Here is a 20,202-nt window from a genome sequence, read left to right as displayed (position 1 = left end):
CAATTATTTTTTTAAAAAAAATCTCAAAACATTGAGCAATAATGCAAATTGTAAAGATAAGTCTATGAGCCAATGAAACTTTTGCTTAGTGCTCAACAAGTCAAGTTTAATTGTTGAAAAATAAATTCAAATATCAAAAGTGAGTTTTGTCTAATTTTAATATTTTATTTGACCAAAAAAAAGGGAAGGAAAAAAAGAAAAAGCATAACACTTAAGTGGAATATGATGTGGAAAAAACCAAAAGGACTAATTAGAGAGATTATATTTATATTAAAAATTACAAATAAAAGAGAAAGACCATATCTTCATTTCCAATTAAACAAATTCAAAAATTTGATAATGTTTGATTCTAAATATCTTTGTTTTATTTTATATGATGATGATAATGTTTGTTTGAGTATGTTATTTATTTATTTAAAAGAAAACATAAAACATCTAAGTATATTCATAATATGTCTGATTTATTGTATATTTTTATCATATATTTGTTGAACATACAAAAAGTCATATTTATTTCTTTAATTTCAAATATATATGTTTGCTCATAATTTTTTTACGAAATTTTATGACTTGATTGATACATTAGAGTGACGTAGAATATCTTTGATAATTTAGGGGCAAAATTATTAGTATTTTTTTCATTTTTATATATATATTTTTTATAAAAATGAATAACGACTAGCAAATAACAAAATCAAATTAAATAATATAACTTAAGTTATGTATGGAACTTTCATGAACTGAAATATAAATACAGATTAGCCACATGTACTAAAATTATACGATCTTAAATACGTTTCAACGTCTCGATTGTATTACAAATAGAGAAACAAAAGATTATATAACTAATATTGAAGAAAAAAACATCATACATAAATATACTCTTTCAATTTCAACTGTCCCAATCTCATATTAACTTCGTTGAACTTTAAATATGCATAAATATACATTAAAATTTGTATAAACTTGAATAACTAAACACACACTCTTTTTTAACGTCCCATAACATAATTCGCATTCAACACAATATTTTATTTGTATTTGTTCAATTTTATATAAATTTAATTACGTCAAGAAAACATAAAGGGAAGCTAACAGACAAACAACTTATGGTGTTGGATCAGAAGGTTTGATTATTTTTTTTGTGTATAAATAGAAGAAGGGGGTGTTTGGAGGTGAACGTCATTAGCTTTATCAAACACTGTCTCAATCCTTAAGGATCCTATGAAACTACTCCTTCAACATATCAACCCTTGAAAAGAGAACTTCTTCTCTTGCAAAAACAAAAAAAAAAAAATTGTTAACAAAAAAGTCTCAAGTTTTCATATTTTTAGGTACCCTTTTCTTACTTTGTTTCAATTATGAGCTTATGTTTCCTCTTTTTTGGTTCATAATCTTACTTTATTTACCAAAAAAATGCAATCTTTTTCACTTATGGTTGAAAGTTGAGTATGACTTGTATACAGATCTTTAAGTTTCAAGATTTGCTGTGAATCTTCTGGTTTTGCCCCTTTTTTATTTGATTTTGGGCTCTCCTTTTTTATTTGTTAAGATGATAAATGATGGTTCTTGGAACTTAGAAATGATTGATACTATGTTGGATCTTTTCATTTTGTTCATATATTGCTGTGACTACATATTTGTAAGTGAAAAATTCAAGAAAATGTCTAGAAGATTTCTCATTTTTCAGTTTTTTTGAACTTATGGTGTTAAGAAACCTGATGTCTACCCCCATACCCCCCTTGGCAGAAGTTGGTTTTCCATCTTTTAGTGTTTTGAGCTGTGTATTGATAAAAATTAGTTTTTTTTAACTTGTGAAATGGCATAAAGTTGGAATCTTTGTTAAAAAAAGGTGGAGGTTTTGGATAAATTGGGATTCTTCTGTTTGTTATGAGTTTTTAAGTTTATGTATTTTCAGTTTTCATTTCATAACTTGGGTTATGTTTCTTATTGTTGTTTTACTGACTGTTTGCTTTTAAGTGATTAATGTGTTGTTTCTTTGTTCTATGCAGATCCAGTATATTGAGCTCTTTCAAAAGTTTTTTTGAAGAAATAATCATCATTTTAACATAAGGTAAACTTTTGTGTCAATCACTTGGCTTTCTTTGATTGCCAAGAGAGATTATTCAGTCATTGATTTCATGTTTGTCTAATTTTCTCTTTCATTACTTAAGATAATGTTTTGAGGGTCTAAAATTATGGACAATCTTGAAAAGAATTGTAGTAATGTAATTACAATTACTAATTTTGCTACCTCAAAGATTGTATCACAACCAAACCAATTACCATCTCTGAGCAAGCTACTTATCCATTTTAGTTGTAGTAGGAAATCAAGAAATCGGTTTACGTACTCCTAGAAAATGTCGAATATCTTTTTTTTGATGATGTTGGTGCTTGGTTTAACTTGTGTGCACCTCGACTATTCCACCGGATACCTGCTACCTTCTATCAGCACAAGTATCGGTTTATCTGTTTTACCAAGGTCAAGGCAAATGAGAAGAAATTAATTAGTGTCAAATATATAGAAAAATTGTTCTTTTATAATGGTGTGCGGGCCCATTTGTCCGCACATCGACTATTCCTCCAAGTAGCACAGGATCGGGTAACTCTATTGACCAAGGCTTAGGAATATGGAAAAAAATGGTTTATATCTTCTACCTTTATAAATATGGTGTTTACACTATTATATCATTTTAATATTACTTGAAGTCCTATGTTTCTTCTCTAATGGTGTTTATATTCATTCGTTGTCTAGGTTCCAATCCATTATGGGCCTCTCACAATATCCAACTCCAGCAGATGCAGGAGTACTCGGTGTAATTCTAGTAAACACAGCCATATCCATCTCCATTATCAAGGAGATACTCCGTTCGATCCTTCGTGTGATTGGCATCCGTATCGCATCATGGGAAGACTATTCTATTGAAGGACCCTTGGACTCACTTGAATGCCGTGGAAGCCCACCAGAATCATACATGGAGGAGTTCAGAAGCCGAACGCCTGCATTTCGTTATGACTCGCTACGTATCTCTAACCACCCTGAACAAGAATGCTCTGTGTGCCTGACAAAATTTGAGCCTGATGCAGGGGTAAACAGCCTCTCATGTGGTCATGTTTTCCATAAGCTGTGTCTAGAGAAGTGGCTCAGGTATTGGCATGTAACTTGTCCTCTTTGTAGAAATTACTTGATGCCTCAACAAGAAGAGGACGATACATGTCCAATGTGAGATTAAACGTTTTACGGTGCCACTTCATCCATTTGCTGATGTTATTATGTACAGCTTAGTAGTGTACAGGCTGAGTATGTGTATGCTTGATCTTTGATGTGATATAGTCTGTTAGCTTGTCATATTTGTGATGGTTTGCGTCCTCTCAGAGTGACGGGTCTCTTTCGTGTGACCAAAAAACTTATACTATGTTGTACATGATTTAGTCCTGTAGCTTCTTGTGTTTGTAATGCTTTGCGTCCTCTCAGAGTGACGGGTCTCTTTCGTGTGACCAAAAACTTGTACATTATAGTACATGGTGTAGTCGTGTAGCTTATTAATGCTTTTCGTCCTCTCCAAGTGACGAGTCTCCTTTGGCATCACCAAGAACTTCTACATTGTTGTACATTGTTGTACATATAACCTAAAACTTTCTCTTATGTTACTTACAGCAACTACGAACTTGAGCATACGCTATCGATAACATACTCAGTGTTCCTCTCAAACTTACTTTCTGTAATATGTTCTAACAAAGTTGCTTCCTATTTTCTGATCTTTAATTGTTCAAAATGCTTCGTTATGCTTTCACTTCCGTGTGTTCTTTTCCTGGGCTGTTTTTCCTTGAGTCGAGGGTGGGTCTGTCAGAAACAACCTCTTACCTCTAAGGTAGGTCTAGATAGGGATAAGGTTTGTGTACACTCTACCTTTCCAAGACCCCACTTTGTTGGACTAGATTGGGATATGTTGTTGACAAATGACAACTGCATACACCAAGAGAGACGGTGGGGTGTGGGGGCTGCAGCAACGTAGCCAGGATTTGCACTAAGGGTAGTCAAAATATAAAGATATAAACACAGAAAGAAGCCAAGAGGATTTAACATATAGTATATACGTAAATATGTATTATAGAGGAAGTTTTACTTATCTACACGGTGTAACTTCCTAGTGAAGGGTTGACGAGGGTTGCTCCGCGAAAGCTATGCAACATTTTACTTAGAAGCAACCTATGATCATCCTTCATAAATTTACAACCTCATTTATCAATTAACACAGTTCTTATGATCAAGTATAATAAGATAAATGATTATGACATAACTATTATTGTATGTTTAATACTTTCATATCTGAAAACAGCCTTAACTGTTCATGAAGCTATATGCTATGAATTTCAGAAAGTTTGTTAAAGTTACTTTCCAGCAGCAAGTTCAGAGAGTTTCGAGCCAACGGACATGCTGGTGCGAGTCAGGCCGGAGTTCCTGTGGTATCTGCATCTGAATGAACCAGCATGTGTTGTTGGTGAACACAAGCAGCTGTGCTTTACACTTGATGCCTTCCTTAAGACTGTCGGCGAAGTAGGCGTGGAGGATGACAGTGGTGGTGAGCTCTTCATTGCTTCTAGACATATAATTTGTGGTAGATTTAACTTTTTCTTGCTAGTTTCTGCAATGTCAATTGATTGTTGAGCCATAGCTGGTTGTGGTTCCATCCTGAAGAAGAAAAAAATCAATTGGTATTAAGTACAAGAAGTTTAAGAGGGAGAACTTTGATATCTAACTACGACAACTATGGGGCACGAAGGGTTTAAGAATAAGAACAAGTGACAGAGAAGTCGTTTACTGATTAGCTGCTTGAACATGGAAAGATGTCGATTATTTCCTAATAATTGTTGTACCTCACAAGCCATATTAATTGGTTGATCAACACTATCTCGACCTTGAACTACCAGAGCGTTATAAATATTTGGCATTTTGCCTAGGGGAAAGGCTACATCTATTACCGGATCGATGATTTGGATGACACGCCCCGATTTTTTTTTTTCAAGCGTGGAAACCCCGGGGGCGAAGCCAGGTAAGGTTGAGGGGATTGGAAAATTACACTGTTTATATTATGTATAAAGTTATTTCTTTTATGTATGTACAGTAGATATTGAACTTCTTTGTTTCTTCGTATATTTACTTTTATCATATTCTGAATCCTTTCGGTGAAAATCTTGGCTCCGCTATAGAAATAGGTATGTCTCAAAATAAGAAACGACGGAGGGTAAATAACGTTTTTTTTTTTTTTGAGTTCAAATCAATTATTAGGATCTAGGGAAAGGTTTTTGGCGCGAAAAGGTGCATGAGTTCATAGTATTCGCCCTAGAATACCTCTCTTCTTTACTAAAATATCATATATATATTTATGAGAGGGAGTTACGCGAGTCTTTGATCTACATAATAAGGTTTTGGAGCTCGATCTTTTTTTACGACAAATATCCCTGTGTACCAAGAAACTACATCACAATACTAAAATCATTGAATTCATCATAATACTAAATCCTATCTTGAAATGTAATCTTTTAAAAAATATGAACAAATTATGCTAAAAATATGAAGAATTTTATTGATCATAAATGACATTCAAATCTTCCTATAATGATCCAACTCCCATCTTCATAACAATTAACAACAACAATTTACGCCTCATTTTCAAGCAAGTTGAAATCGATTATATGAAAATAAATTAATATATGAAGAAAAACCAAAAGACCAACATATAAAATTGGAATACTAAAACATAAAAAGAATAAATTTAATACCTGAAAATTGCAAAGACTGGAAAATTGATATTAGATGCAAAAGGGGTTAAAAGTAGATAAGTAATTATTATATTATATGAAAGAGAGAAATGTTTTGCATTGTTTAATTATTTCTTTATTTTTGGTTTAATTAATCTTTTTTTTTTAAAAAAGAAATTAAAAATATAACTTTTTTTCCGTATTTGACTCTTTCTTAGTTTTAGATTTGAGGTTTATCTCTTTTCTTTTTTCTACACCACTATTTTTCTATTTTTACTCTTATTTTTTATTTGTTTGTTTGTTTGTTTACTATTATTATTATCTTGTAGCATTAAATTGCACCCTTTTAATTTTGCAAAAGTTTATTTAAAAGAATTTTTTTTGATATGTAAGTGCTTAGAATATTTATTTATTTTTAAAATAAATGATTTTCTTTTTCTTTACTTAAAATGTCATGCAAATTAATAGAAGTATCAAATCCCATCGAAATAAGCCTTGCTCACATTGTTGATCTCAAGTTTGAGAATCTTCGTAGCTTAAAAATCGATTTCTCCTCATCAGGTCGATGTGGGACATAAGATCTACCTATCTCAAGTCTTAACTCAACCCTAGATTCTAGCTCGAGAAGTGACAATAACCCAAAATCATTAAAAAGATCAATTTCTCCTCATCGGGTCGATGTGGGACATAACATCTACCTATCTCAAGTCTTAACTCAACCCTAGATTCTAGCTCGAGAGGTGACAATAACCCAAAATGATTAAAAAGACCGATTTCTCCTCATCGGGTCGATGTGGGGACATAACATCTACCTATCTCAATAACACTTGAAGCATTTCCAGTGCTACTTATCAAAAGTTTCATGGTTCAAACAGAGCAATCCAAGAAAGGAACAAACATAAAAATTTGATAAAATTACCAAAATGAAGAAAATACAAGAGCGAATCAAAACTGAGAATGTACTAACTAATGAAACAAATTTATACTTTTCCAGAAGAGAAACTAACAGAAATCTTGATGATCAAAGAATTTTCCTATATATCGGAAGATTTATCCCAACCGCGGTGGTGGTAAACCATTGTGTGAGTACATAGATCAGCTGGAAGAAGTGCAGGTATTGATACCATCCTTGCAGTCTTTAGTAAGATCGTTAAATGTCTCGATTTGCTTTTTACCTCTCAAGAAAACTTCAGTGTCAACTGAAACTCTCATGTAACCATCAAATTCGACAGGACTTCCATTGTGAAGTTTTGCTGTGTCTAAATACCATTCACTGCCTTCATCCCAAAGATCCTTATAGTCGCCGAGGAAATGTGTTGAGTACTTATCCTTTAAAGGATTGAAAAAAGATGTCTCTTGTTCATTTGTCGCGATATATAGGTTCCTTCCATCATCTATCTTGTTTTTCAAACTAGATAGAAGAGAGTCTGGAGAAGTATCTTCAGCAAGATGTGGCCACATTTCACGGTTCCTAGCCTTCTCGCCTCTCACAACATGTACCGAGTCATAATCCCAATTCAACCTAGAGGCAATAGCTGAGACAATGTCCATCAAACGTCTTGACTTCCATACCAAATGCCATGGCCGTTGAACAACAGATTCTGTCTCACCCTCACATACTCTGTACCAGTAATTATCTGGCTCCACGTTACCAAATTTCCTAACGATTAAAGTATCCTTCTGTTCAGATAACTTCATTGGTGTAACTCTAAAATCTTCGACAAGATGGAGAGATAGTCCATCTTTTTGGTGCCATTTTTCCCAATCGGCCCAAAACTGTTCCTGATCAAGAACTGATGCTGAATTCTTTAAATGCTCAAAGTCGAAGTAAAACCTGAAATCCTTTCCTTCCTCGTCTACGCCGGATGAAGTGTATATCTTCGATAAACAAATACTCAAGTCCATTATCAATGTTCTGTTCAAGTATTGTGCCTCGCCTAACGCACACATGAAGCTCCAGAGATAATGGTTCATGCTCTTGCACCTATCTCCACCTCCATGATATACCAAATACTTACCGCGCTTGAAAGAACTCTCTGATTCCACCACAGGAAGTGAGTCATTCACAGCTTCACCAACCTCAGGCAGAGCAACGTTTTGCCCCCCTGTCTTCGCAGCTTTCTCAAACCCCTCGTCTGACTTACCAGAAATTCTGTCCTTGCTCTTTCTCTTCCTTTTCCGAGCATTTCCACCAGTATGATACTCTCCAATGCTCACCACACTAAGCGTACAGTTCTCCGACCTAGAAACCACAAACTCGCGGTAATCCTTGTAAAAAGCAGCAGTCTTTCCATCCTTAGGCCTAAACCGCCAAGCCATGTGGCACGAACTATCATTCGATCCACGGACTGACTTCCCAAATCTGTAAAAATGTATATCCTTGAACTTCTCAATAGCTACTCTCATCAACAAATGAAACACATCTGGATCATTACAATCAATTGGTTCATCAGTTTTCCCATGACAATCAGGATCACTCTCAGTGCCACTGTCTGTAGCTGACAGCGAAACGTCGACATCAGTTAGGTTTATGAAGGTAGAAAATGCTTTCTGATTTGCACCAATAAAGTCCTCACCAGTCTTCATAACAGTGTCATCAGCTTTAAACGTGGCGTCAGATTTAGACGTAAGGAAATTAGTGATTTTCGTCGAAGGATGGAATAAAGGATCTTCAGGCTCATAAGTTGCAGCCATTATAGTAAAAATCAAAACTCCAACAACAAATATAGTGAAACAGAGATTCCCTATAATTGCCAATGTATTTTGCCCCAGATTTTCTGGCCTAAAACTTCCATTCCGGGACAGCAAACTTGGCGATCGACCCACCATTGTTCCTACTCCTTCCAATCACTACCACCACAAGAAATTCACAGAAATCTCCAAGGCCTGAAACAGAAAGACCCAAAAATCTTCAAAATATGTAACATATAAGGACAGAACTCCAGAGAGAGAAGTAAAGGGTGCTTGAAAGATGTTACCTTTAGCAAAATAATGCCAACATTTCGATCACTATGATCACCACAAGAAATTCACAAAAATCTCTAAATCTTAAAACACGAACACATAAAAATCTTTAACATATGAGATAGAAGTCCAGAAACAGAAGCAAAGGGTGCTCGAAATATGTCTCATTTGACAAAATAAAGCCAATAATTTCAATCACTATCCCCACAAGAAATCCACAAAAACCTCTAAATCGTACAACACAAAAATCATTAAAATATGTACACATATGAGAGTAAAACCCAACAAACGCAAGCAAAGGGCGCTCAAAAAATGTTATAGTTGATAAACAAAGCCAACCATTCTCCATCACTATCACCACAAGCAATTCAAGAAAAAACTCTAAATCCTAAAACACAAAGACACAATTATAAAAATATATACATTTAACATATGAGAGTAGAACTCAACAAACAGAAGCAAAGGGTGCTCGAAAACTGCCACATTTGACAAAATAAAGCCAATAATCCCAATCACTATAACCTCAAGAAATTCACAAAACCTCTAAATCCTGTAACACAAACACATAAATATCTTCAAAATATGTAACATATGTAAGTAGAACTCAACAAACGCAAGCAAAGGGTGCTCAGAAAATGTTATAGTTGATAAAACAAAGCCAAAAATTCCAATCACTATCACCACAAGCAATTCACAAAAATAAAAAATAAAAACTCTAAATCCTAAAGCACAAAGACACAATTTTTTAAAAAAAAAATGTAACACATGAGAGTAGAACTCATCAAACAGAAGCAAATGGTGCTCCAAAAATGCCACATTTGACAAAATAAAGCCAACCATTCTCCAATCACTATCACCACAAGCAATTCACACAAACCTCCAAATCCTAGAACACAAAGACACAATTTTTTTAAGAAGTATTAACAGAACTCCACAAACAGAAGCAAAGGGTGTTTGAAAAATGTTTCATTTAACAAAATAAAGCTAAAAATTCACAGATCTGAATGAAGGGTCAGTTTTGTTAATGGTGAATTGATGGAAAATTTATACATTCAAAAACTTTTTTTTTAATTACCTCATGAATCTTGAATCTTGATTATGAACCCCTTTTAGCTCAAAATGGATTCTACCATTATTTCCCTACAAAAAAAGGGGAAGAAAAGGTTCTTGATTTCCTTATTTTTCTGGAGTCAAATGCAAAAGATTCATAATGAGTGACTACAAGGATTCTTGCTAAAATGCGCACGTGATGTCCTACTATTATAAAATCTAATTTAGACCGTTAGATTTATTGGATTTTGGTGTTATACGCACTTGGCGCATTTTAGTTGCTTTTAATGAACATTTTAGTTATAGGAAATTAGTGTCATGAATATGCAGACAAAATTTCTGAGTTATTTGTCTAATTGGGCAAATTTCATGTTTGGGATTGTAAAGTCTCTCCTTAAACATTTCATTATTAGCCAATTTGTGGGGGTGGGGTGGATAAATAATTATGAAAATTGAAATAAAGAGGAAATAATACAAATCTAGCTAGCTTAGATTATAGTATGCATTATGCACTAAAATTCAAAATCAAGATTATTTCACATATGAACTACATCAATAATAAACAGAGTTGATAATAATAATCTCCGAGTTTGGTTAATATGGTGCACAAAGACGTTCATGTAGAGTCAGAGGAAGGGTCACATTTCAAGGGGTGTGACGTAGACAGACTACTTAATGCGAATGTTAGTAGTTGTTTCAACGGCTCGAACCTGTGACCTATAAGTCAAACAAAGACTACAAGTTAAATTTTATTCATTAGTATGTATAGTATACTTGTCACTTCTCATTTATCATAGCAAGTGTTGGTTTCCATGTTGATACATTCCTATTAGCCTTGATTTTCCCACAATGTTCCTCTTCATTTTCCTTGTTGATCATCTCTAATGAAACTGAACATGATGAATCTTGGTTACAATCAATCCCAAAGAACCTCACACGACGATTTCGCGCATTATTTTTATCACTAGATGTCTTAGTCTTGATAATACTTATAATGTGTTGTGACTTGGTTGAATCTTGTGAGGATTGTGAAATGAATGAATGATTGTTTTTCTTGATTCTTCTCCTTAGTTTCTTTAAGGTACATTTTGGGATAACATAGTATTTTTGGCCAGGGATGAGGATTTCATCTTTGTGGACTACTGAATCCCATGGTTTTCTGAATACCTCAGGCTTGGCTAGTATGAAAGATGGGTAATTGTTAAGAATCCTGGATGCAGGGGTTGCCATGTAGTAGTATTCAGCAACACCACCTACATGGATGATCTTTAAGGCTGAGGACGACGACGATCGGATCTCCGACCGTCCTAGCATGGAGAACGAGGCCGACTTAGGGTGACCATGACGGCGGAGCGTAGAATTATCCAACCATCCTGGAACGGGGGTCGGCTCAATTGGACTGTGGCGATCGAGAGGAGGATTATTCAACCTAACTGGAACTGAGAACGAGGCCGACTTAGGCGGACCGTGACGGCCGAGCGTAGAATTATCCGACTGTCCTGGCACGAAGGCCGGCTCACGTGGACCATGGCGATCGAGAAGAGGATTATTCAACCGTCCTGGAACGGAGAACGAGGCCGACTTAGGTGGACCGTGACGGCCGAGCGTAGAATTATCCAACCGTACTGGCACGGAGGCTGGTTCACGTGGACCGTGGAGATCAAGAGGAGGGTTATTCAGCCGTCCTGGAACGGAGAATGAGGCCGACTCAGGCGGACAATGGCTACCGAGAGGAGGATTTTCCGACCGTTCTGGCATGGAGAACGAGGTCAACTTAACCGGACGGTGGCGGCCTAGAGGAGGGTTATTCGACTGTTCTGGCATGGAGAACGATATTGACTTAGGCGGGCCGACACGACCTAGAGGAGGGTTATCTAACCGTTCTGGCATGCAGAACGAGGCGTACTTGGGCCGACCATGGCGGCCAGGGGAATGATTAGTTCTCCCCTCGGCCGCCGAGGTCCGTTTCTTGCCACTAAAGAGTTTGTTTAACATCGGATTCACCTTATGCTAGAGGCATTAGACTATGAGATTGTTTTGTCCTTATAGTTAAGGTTTGATGAAATCAAGGATGTCATTATGCTTATATTTTCTTACTAAGAAATATGTTGTAGTATTCATTAGATGAATCCTAAGAGTTTGGCACATAGAGGCAGACCAAAGTTTGTTGTTTGCAATTTGTTTGTATGTCAAGCATGGCAGATGCCATTCTACTAATATGTATGCAGCAAAATGTGTTTGTTTAAACCTTTAAATTAGAGACGGATCTAAGATTTAAAATTTATGAATTAAATTCATAAAACTCTCAGTATTGAATCCAAAAGTTATGAGTTCCTATCTACTTTTGTCGCAATGTAAGTAAAATTTCACACATAAAATTTATGTTCGACATCAGAATTACAGGATTCAGATGATCCCGAGCGTGAAAGCATTTTGGCCCTTATATATCATTAATTTGAAACTCAATATCATTAATTTGCTATTATTATTTTTTTTTAAAAAAAAACATGACCAAAAAGTGACCAACGAACACTATTTTTTATTGTATCGATTTGTTTGTGATTGTTGGGTAGTGGGCAAGAAGGGATGTACCAACAACTAATCCACATTTCATCTCATATAACCAAAAAACATAGTCGTTATCATAAAATTTCAAAGTTTTACTCATACGTGGAATCTAAAACTGTATGACATTAACTACTTCTTTAAAACAGAAAAGTGATCAGTAAATATTATTTCTGCCGTGTCCGCTCCGGAGTTGTTGGTAATGAGCAGACAGGCCAGAAGGGATGGGCCAACAACTTGATCAGTACTACCTTGGTGCATAAATGATTATGAAGAAAATAAAATTAACATTCAAGTGAGAAGAAATAGAAATAATGAGCTAGCTATTTATTATTACTGCTCTTTTTTTTATATTTTTTTTTATGAAAAGTCTTATTATTATTACTATTGGTAGTGATGCTTGGTGGTTGTATAATAATAATTGTTATATTACCTTTGTTTTATATTACTTGGCCTCGGAATCAAAAACAAATGTTTTTGCTTCTAACTCATATCGATTACAATTTTAAAGTTAGGCGAAGGATGTTCACCATCGGAGTAATCCTATTTTGACAAAAAAAAATACTACTTTTCATTTCCAATTCTAACCAGTATCAAATAACTATGTCATAAAATAGTAGAATAGTCAAATTTAGAGCTTCAAAGCGTGATTAATAAAGTTAATTAATAAAATATGTCTCTGATAAATAACGTCATGAGTGAATCTTTTCTCAAACGAAATGACATAAATGAATCAAACTATTAACGAATGTTATTGATGGACTTTTTCTTAACGTATTTAAACTTCTTCTTTTTTTAATTTTTCCAAACGTCCATTAACAAAGCACGCTATGATCTAAAATCCAAATAATTCTTGCAAGAAATGAAATATAACATAATCAAACTTAATTTTTTTCTACAAATAAGGCTGTATAATTTTGTACAAAATTAACCAATTGGAAACTCAAATATAAAACCCTTTAAACAAGAAAATATATAAAACCATAGGACTTTGTTACAATAATAATAAAAAAAAGAGTTAGGTGATTTCTTCTTTTTATCTGCAAAAACTTTGATGAACAGAGTTATGTTATTTGAAACTTTTTGATATTTGTATAACAATAGTTATTTGAAACCTGTGTTAGCAGAAGGTAGCAGATACTCGCATGTTGAAACAGTATAAGGTGCACGTAAACTGATTCGAACGATAATATATATCTATCTTTTCTTGTTGTGCAAAGGGTTTGATCCAGTGGGAATTCTTCTCTTGGATGACTCAAAATCTTGAGCTGCCGGAGCAATAACTATAGGGTGAAAAACTTGTGATCTTCTTGCCGCCGGCGTGCCGGAAACTTGCTCCGGCAGCTGCCGGAGAGCTTGAATTGTTGAAAATGTTGTAATAAGAAGAAGAAGAAAGAAGATGAAATGAAAAGTTTTCATCACTTCTTGAGAATTTTAATTTTTTTTAGAATATTTTGAAAAATAAGATATTGTAAGATTTTTATTTATATTTGATGAATTTTATGAATGTGTTATAAGTGTAGAAAGTGATAGAAAAGATAGAAAGTGGAAGCATTTGATGGATTTTATAAATGGACATATAAGTTTGGTCCACATGCCACTTTTGTTGGAAAATATTATGATCAATAAATTAAATTTTCACACAAAATGGAGTTTTTTTTTTTAATAATCATTATCTTATTTGACTTTATGGTTTTATTATTTTCTTTTAAAATTTTAAACATCATATTGTTTTAGTGAGAAAAAATAAAATGTGAATAGGAGTTTTCGATTCGTGTAATTTGTAAGTTATAAATCTGAATCGTGTAAAATGCTTGTATTAGAATAGAATATCTACATCATATTTCGTGTAATAAGAAATATTATGTGCATTAGACTATTATCTTATTTGAGTGAGAATATAAAAATGTTTTCACTACTAAAAACTAATATTTTTTCGAAATCTTTTTTGTTGATGCGCGATAAAAAATTCATATATTTTTTATAGTACTAAGAGATGCGGATGAGATTGACAAAATCTAATAACTTTAGTCAAAATATGTATTCATATTTAAAAAATTATTTAATATTCATAAATAATATGATTGAGTATCCGATAAAATATCTTCTTTAGAATTTTAAACCCACATACTCAACATTTTGCTCATGGCTTTGAATAATATTTGGAATTCAATTAGAATTAAAGCATTTTTTGACTATACATTTGAGTTCAGACCATATGTGCATTAACCTAGCATTTCTCTCCTTTTTAAAAAATTTTATTTTATTTATTAGACGTTTGAATATAAATCGTGAAATATAGAAAAAAATTGAAAATAATATTCAAGAATTAAAGTTGTGTTTGAACATAAATATAAATTATAATTATTTTTGCATCTTTACGAGTAAAATATGAAAAATTATAACAATTTTATGTTGAGACAAGTAATATTTCAAAAAAAATAAAAATAAGCCTGAACAAATTTTATATTTTGATAAGAACGTAAATGGACTACTTAAAAGAGCTTTAATTTGGGATTTATTATTATTATTATTATTATTATTGTTATTAACATTTTTTTTGCTAAACTCTTGAAGAATTAGTCTACGTTGAATTTAATGCGTTTGTCCTCCTTATTCTTCTAAGTTCTAGGTCCTTTTTATTATTATTATTATTTGGAATAATTAGTAGAGAATTTAATGTGCATTACTTAAAATATAATTTAAATTAATAATCTTTTAAATCATCATTTCTTTTGACTTAAAAGGAAGTTGGTCTTGGTGCATATCATATCATATACTAATTCAATCGTATTTAAATTTTAAAAATCTTATGAATTATGAACTTGGTATATTTTGAAATATAATTATAGCGTCAAAATATAATGTTACTTTTAAATCCAACAACTTTTTTATATATTTTCATATATTCTATAAAAGGTATTTTAAATTTGATCAAATATATAATTTATTGAATATTTTTGAGAAAATGCATAAGTACCCTCTTAACCTATGCCGAAATTTGAGAGAGACACTTATCCTATTACCCGCTGAACTTATTTTATAAGTAATATTCTATCCTTTTTCGACCTACGTGAGACTATCTTTAAAAAAAGTCAATCAACATTGGACCCACAAAATAGTGTCACGTAGGCCGAAAAGGGATAGAATATTATTAATAAAAATAAGTCTAAGGGGATAATAGGACCTCTGAGATTTTAGGCATAAATTAAAAAGGTACTTATATTTTATCCCAATATTTTTTAATATTAACTCAAATACCACGATTATTATATATAATATATGGTCAAACTATAGGAGATAAATGTGAATAGTCTAGAACAATAGTTGAGAAAATGGTGGTGGGGAATTTATTTATTTTTTGCATATTAAATGGCGTCGGTGATACTATAAAGTGGAAATAAAAAAGCTTCTTGATGGAAATTTGGAGGAGAAGTGAAGTATTATATGGGGAAAAAAATAATAACATGATTATTCTTTAAATAATTTTTTTTTCTCTAAGATATGTTAGGTGCCACCTTTTGACAAGAAAAAGTCAAAGTCAAATGCCCAACATCTACAATTAAGAAAAAAAGATATTTTGATTTGTCGAGAGTTCAGTAAGTTGAAATATTATTGATCCTTCTAATATGAGAATTGAAAAAAGAGAGATGTTATCATAAGGTTGAGTGTATTCCAGCGAGCTCCTCAACTAATATCGAGAAATAGAGATATTATCGTAGTTCATATTTATGTTTAAACTTTTCTTTCTTTTTATAGAAATGCAAAAGGGATTTTAGAGAAAGGACTATAAGATGGTGAATATGAAATATCAATATCAAAATTAAGTTGCACAACTATGATTACATACGATTTATGTACCTAACACAAGAAATTGGATAAAAAATTTATATTATTTTTTCTTAAAATATTTTTCTTCGTAACGAACACATCCATCAATTATTTCTTTTTTTATTGTTAGTGTTACTTGTTATCCTTTCCTATATACTCTAAATGTGAGACACTTTTCTTTCGTTGGGTATCTGAATTATATTTTACAAAATTATTGTTCAATTTTAAAATTTCAAATTAAAACATGATCATTTTAGCTTTAATCTCTCCCATTTCATCTAAGGAAACATAATAAAAATGAAAAAGCAAAAGAAGAAGATGGAATAGGTAAATTTAAGAATGTAATACATGATCTTTTAGCTTTGGACTAACATTTATTTTTATATTTATAACACAAAAAAGAATAGAAAACTAAGGCCGAATGTGTATATATTCACAGTATTTGCAATGGAATGTTGATTACTAACTAATTTAATATTATAAAGAAATATTAATAAATTTTAGTTATTTTAATATGATCGCGATATTGGTATGCTAGAGTCAAATTGTTAGGAGTATGTTCATATGAGTACGTCATGGCATATAACTCCAACAGTATAGCTTGATCCAGATGAATATTTAACATACATTCATACGGTTGATTTTAGAATTAGTCACAAGAAGATATGCATTAATCGTTCTAACATCTCCCTTATCTTTAATTATTTGAAATTTAACGATGACAACATCTCAATAAACAATTTATAATCACTATTGATATTACAGTAAAACATCATTCCATTTGCAATTGTGCTGGACGAAGTATCATACTTTAATTATACTCAAGAATAACGTCATTACTTGTGATCGCAAGTACATTAAATTTTATCAAATTAAAAACACTTAATTTATAAGCATTTTTTGTAATTTTTCCGAAGGGTGATAATTTTTGTTGTGTCATCACTAGATATATTGTTTAAAATATTTTATCAATATCAATTTATATATTATATGTTTTATAAGTTTTGAATATTTTAATTAAGATAAATAAAAGTGAACACAAAGTTGGATTAACAAAAGAATAATTGAAGAGAATTCAAGATAAATTGTGTATTACCACTGAAGAATAGTATGGGCCTACAAGATTTGACGGCCCAACAACCCAAACATAGTAATTAGGCCCAACAATTTTGTTCAATCTAATTCCCAGGCCCAATACCCAACAATTTTAAGACAATTTTATACAAATTCATATATAGTTTTAATTCAATTTGTATGTACTTTATAATAATTAATACATTATAAATACAATTTATATATAAAAAATTGACATATATCAATTCAAATTCAAAAGACTATGTCATATAAAATTTACACAATTATATATGTAGTTCATATTATACAATTTAATTACACAAATTACATATATCCTTACTAAAATTATTTGTCTCAAAAATATTTATCATTTTAGAAAATAAAAAATTAAAATTATTTTTTTCCAATTTTATTGTTTTAGTAATTGTTTCCAGCTAAGAATCATAACTTCTCTTCTTCTTTATTATTATTTTACAAAAAGATAATAAATAAAAACAACATCATTATATGCTCTCTTTTTTTGTGGTGGTCAAATTATAACTAATCCACCACCAAAAGTAATAGTGTGATTTTAATCAAATATATATATCTGTGTCTAATCAGATATTTTATTTTTGAGCTTTGAAATGAAACTATATTTGGTAAAGAGTTATAGTTTCAAACAAAAACCAGAACCTACTATTAAAGGTCGTGGCAGAATGGATAAAATCTCTTTGGCTTAGTCAGAGATTTCATGTTCATGCGTTGAGATGAAAAAAAATCTTTAATAGAAAGTATTTTCTCCTTAAATCTTATGTGAAGCACAAGTCTAATTAGTCAAAAATCTCAACGCAAGTATAGACAATTAGGTAAAAAAAAAAAAATAGCTTGATGTACTAAACTCCTACTATGTGCGAGGTTCAAGGAAGAGCTAAACCACACAACAATATATTGAATGTAGACTTTCAAGAGGTTGTTCTCACAACTCGAACCTACTATCTTTTGGTCAAATGACACTAACTTTATCGAACAACGGGTTGTAAACAAAAATAATAAATTTGAACCTTACTCCTACATTTATCCTTTCTCCATATGGCTCTTTATATATATACACTCTCTCTTTGCATCTTCAATATCCATTACAATTTTGTCCCTAAACCTTTGCTGCTCTGTCTCAGGTTAGTTCTTTCATTATCATACTTACATGTCATTTTTGTGTTTCTTAATAAATAAATTAAAAAAATTGTGTATGGGATGGGGTGAAGTTGGGGTGGGCGGTTACTGGGTTTAAAGTTATGTTGCTCGAACTCTTTCGAAATGTCATTAGGTAGTGTCAGATTTTTCAAAAATAGTATATTTTAATGAATAAAATACATATGCAATAACATCTTTGAATATTTTGAGCAACTTCAGTTATAACTGATCTAGATCCTTCTTTTCTATGTATAACTAGTTACTGAACTTCTTTTTTTAAAAGAAAATTGCTAGGGAGGGGTTTTGATCGATCAAAAGAAGAATCGAATCTAAGTAGTTTCGTTATTTTATCCTAAGGGTGGAACCACAATAAAAGTTACCGATAAGTTTCGCTCAAATCCTATATTTTAAAATTAACATTATTATATGTAATATGCATAAATAGTTTATTCAAAACTCAATAAACAAAAAAAGAGGGGTCTTTCAGAACCTATAAACTCAAAACTTGGATCCGCCTTTGTTAACGTGATAAAAGTAGTTTTGTCACTAATGTTATTTTGAGTAAAGTTCAATGACCATACGTGAAATTGATTCGTTAATGGCCAAACTATTGGATCAATTGTTCTTGGCAATTGTTGATGTTTTTGTAAGTTGTTGTTTTAACTTATGTTTGCATCTGTTTTTTTTTTTTGGTTTTGATGTACAATGTATTTTTTTGTTACATTTTTTTGTTGATTGTGTTATGTGAGGAATGAGATTTGTTATTTGAATACATTACTATTTATATATAAATTGATACTTGTTATTCTCATGATTTGAACTCGTATTCATAAGATGAGAGTTGCAAATATGTGAATGTACGTTGCATCTGTTTTTTTTTTTTTGGTTTTGATGTACAACGTATTCTTTTTGTTACATTTTTTGTTAATTGTGTTATGTGAGGAATGAGATTTGTTATTTTGTTACATTTACTATTTATATACAAATTGATAGATGTACGTTCATACACGATCAAATAAGATTAACAATGACTATAGTCAGAAGATGCTAGTAAAAGGTACGTTAAGAAAAAAAATGTGAGATAGCTTGAAATGTTTTGGACATGTCTCTCGCGACTCGTAGAAAAAATTATGTTTGTCAAGAATGGGATTCGAACCCATGCCCTTTCGGACCAGTACCTGAAACTGGCGCCTTAGACCAACTCGGCCATCTTGACATTTGATTTTAATTAACTTATAGTTAATATTTTATAATCTGAAACTAATGGTAAATGTAAAGAATAATCCACCCAAGGATAAATCATTTTTAACCTATGAATGGCATGTTACCTATCTTGTTTTCCAATTTATCAATCAATATTTATTATAAACAGTTATTTGCACTATAATTACCTAATAATATGTTTTACTCAATAGGACTAATTATGACCCCAAAGTCGATAAAAGTACTCATACTGAAGAACGTAAAAACGTAAAAGCTTTCGACATAAATCACTATAACATATCAAAATAGTTTCACTGGTGGGATCTAAACATGGTAAGATGTATATAGACTTACCACCGTCCTTGAGAGAGAAAAAAGTTGTTACTAATAGATCCATACCTCGTGAGGAGGCGAAAGAAGAACGAAAGATGAAATAATAGTGATAAAAGAAACATATAGCATAAGCTCTCAATATATAAAATACTCATACAATCAAATGAAAAGTAAAATGTACGAAAACCTTACTCCTACCTCGTGGAGGTAGAAAGGTCATTTTCAAAAGACTCTAAGCTCAAGTAT

General features: G+C 32.0%; 2 protein-coding genes and 1 non-coding gene across 4 annotated transcripts; 1 reads left to right on the top strand and 2 right to left on the bottom strand.

Annotated features, from left to right (window-relative positions):
- Positions 1-1,177: 1,177 nt before the first annotated feature.
- LOC101257337 (probable E3 ubiquitin-protein ligase XERICO) lies at positions 1,178-5,194 on the top strand. Of its 2 annotated transcripts, none has more exons than XM_069292414.1 (4): positions 1,178-1,334; positions 2,013-2,074; positions 2,756-3,148; positions 4,379-5,194. In XM_069292414.1, the coding sequence occupies exons 3-4, from the start codon at positions 2,769-2,771 to the stop codon at positions 4,479-4,481; spliced, it is 483 nt and encodes a 160-aa protein (XP_069148515.1). In that variant the 5' UTR covers positions 1,178-1,334; positions 2,013-2,074; positions 2,756-2,768; the 3' UTR covers positions 4,482-5,194. The 2 variants fall into 2 exon arrangements, with proteins under 2 accessions (XP_069148515.1, XP_069148516.1); XM_069292415.1 differs by lacking the exon at positions 1,178-1,334 and adding an exon at positions 1,501-1,642.
- Positions 5,195-6,649: 1,455 nt separating this feature from the next.
- Positions 6,650-10,157, bottom strand: LOC101257044 (uncharacterized). The gene is made up of 2 exons (XM_004251498.5): positions 9,803-10,157; positions 6,650-8,649 (listed from the first exon to the last, which is right to left on the bottom strand). The coding sequence occupies exon 2, from the start codon at positions 8,590-8,592 to the stop codon at positions 6,859-6,861; it is 1,734 nt and encodes a 577-aa protein (XP_004251546.1). The 5' UTR covers positions 8,593-8,649; positions 9,803-10,157; the 3' UTR covers positions 6,650-6,858.
- Positions 10,158-19,555: 9,398 nt separating this feature from the next.
- On the bottom strand, positions 19,556-19,636 carry TRNAL-CAG (transfer RNA leucine (anticodon CAG)). Its single transcript has one exon. It is a non-coding gene; the product is annotated as a tRNA-Leu (tRNA).
- Positions 19,637-20,202: the final 566 nt, after the last annotated feature.

Source organism: Solanum lycopersicum, chromosome 12 (genome assembly GCF_036512215.1).
Source record: "Solanum lycopersicum chromosome 12, SLM_r2.1".
Classification (NCBI taxonomy): Eukaryota; Viridiplantae; Streptophyta; class Magnoliopsida; order Solanales; family Solanaceae; genus Solanum; species Solanum lycopersicum.
This window is presented reverse-complemented; position numbering and strand designations above follow the sequence as displayed.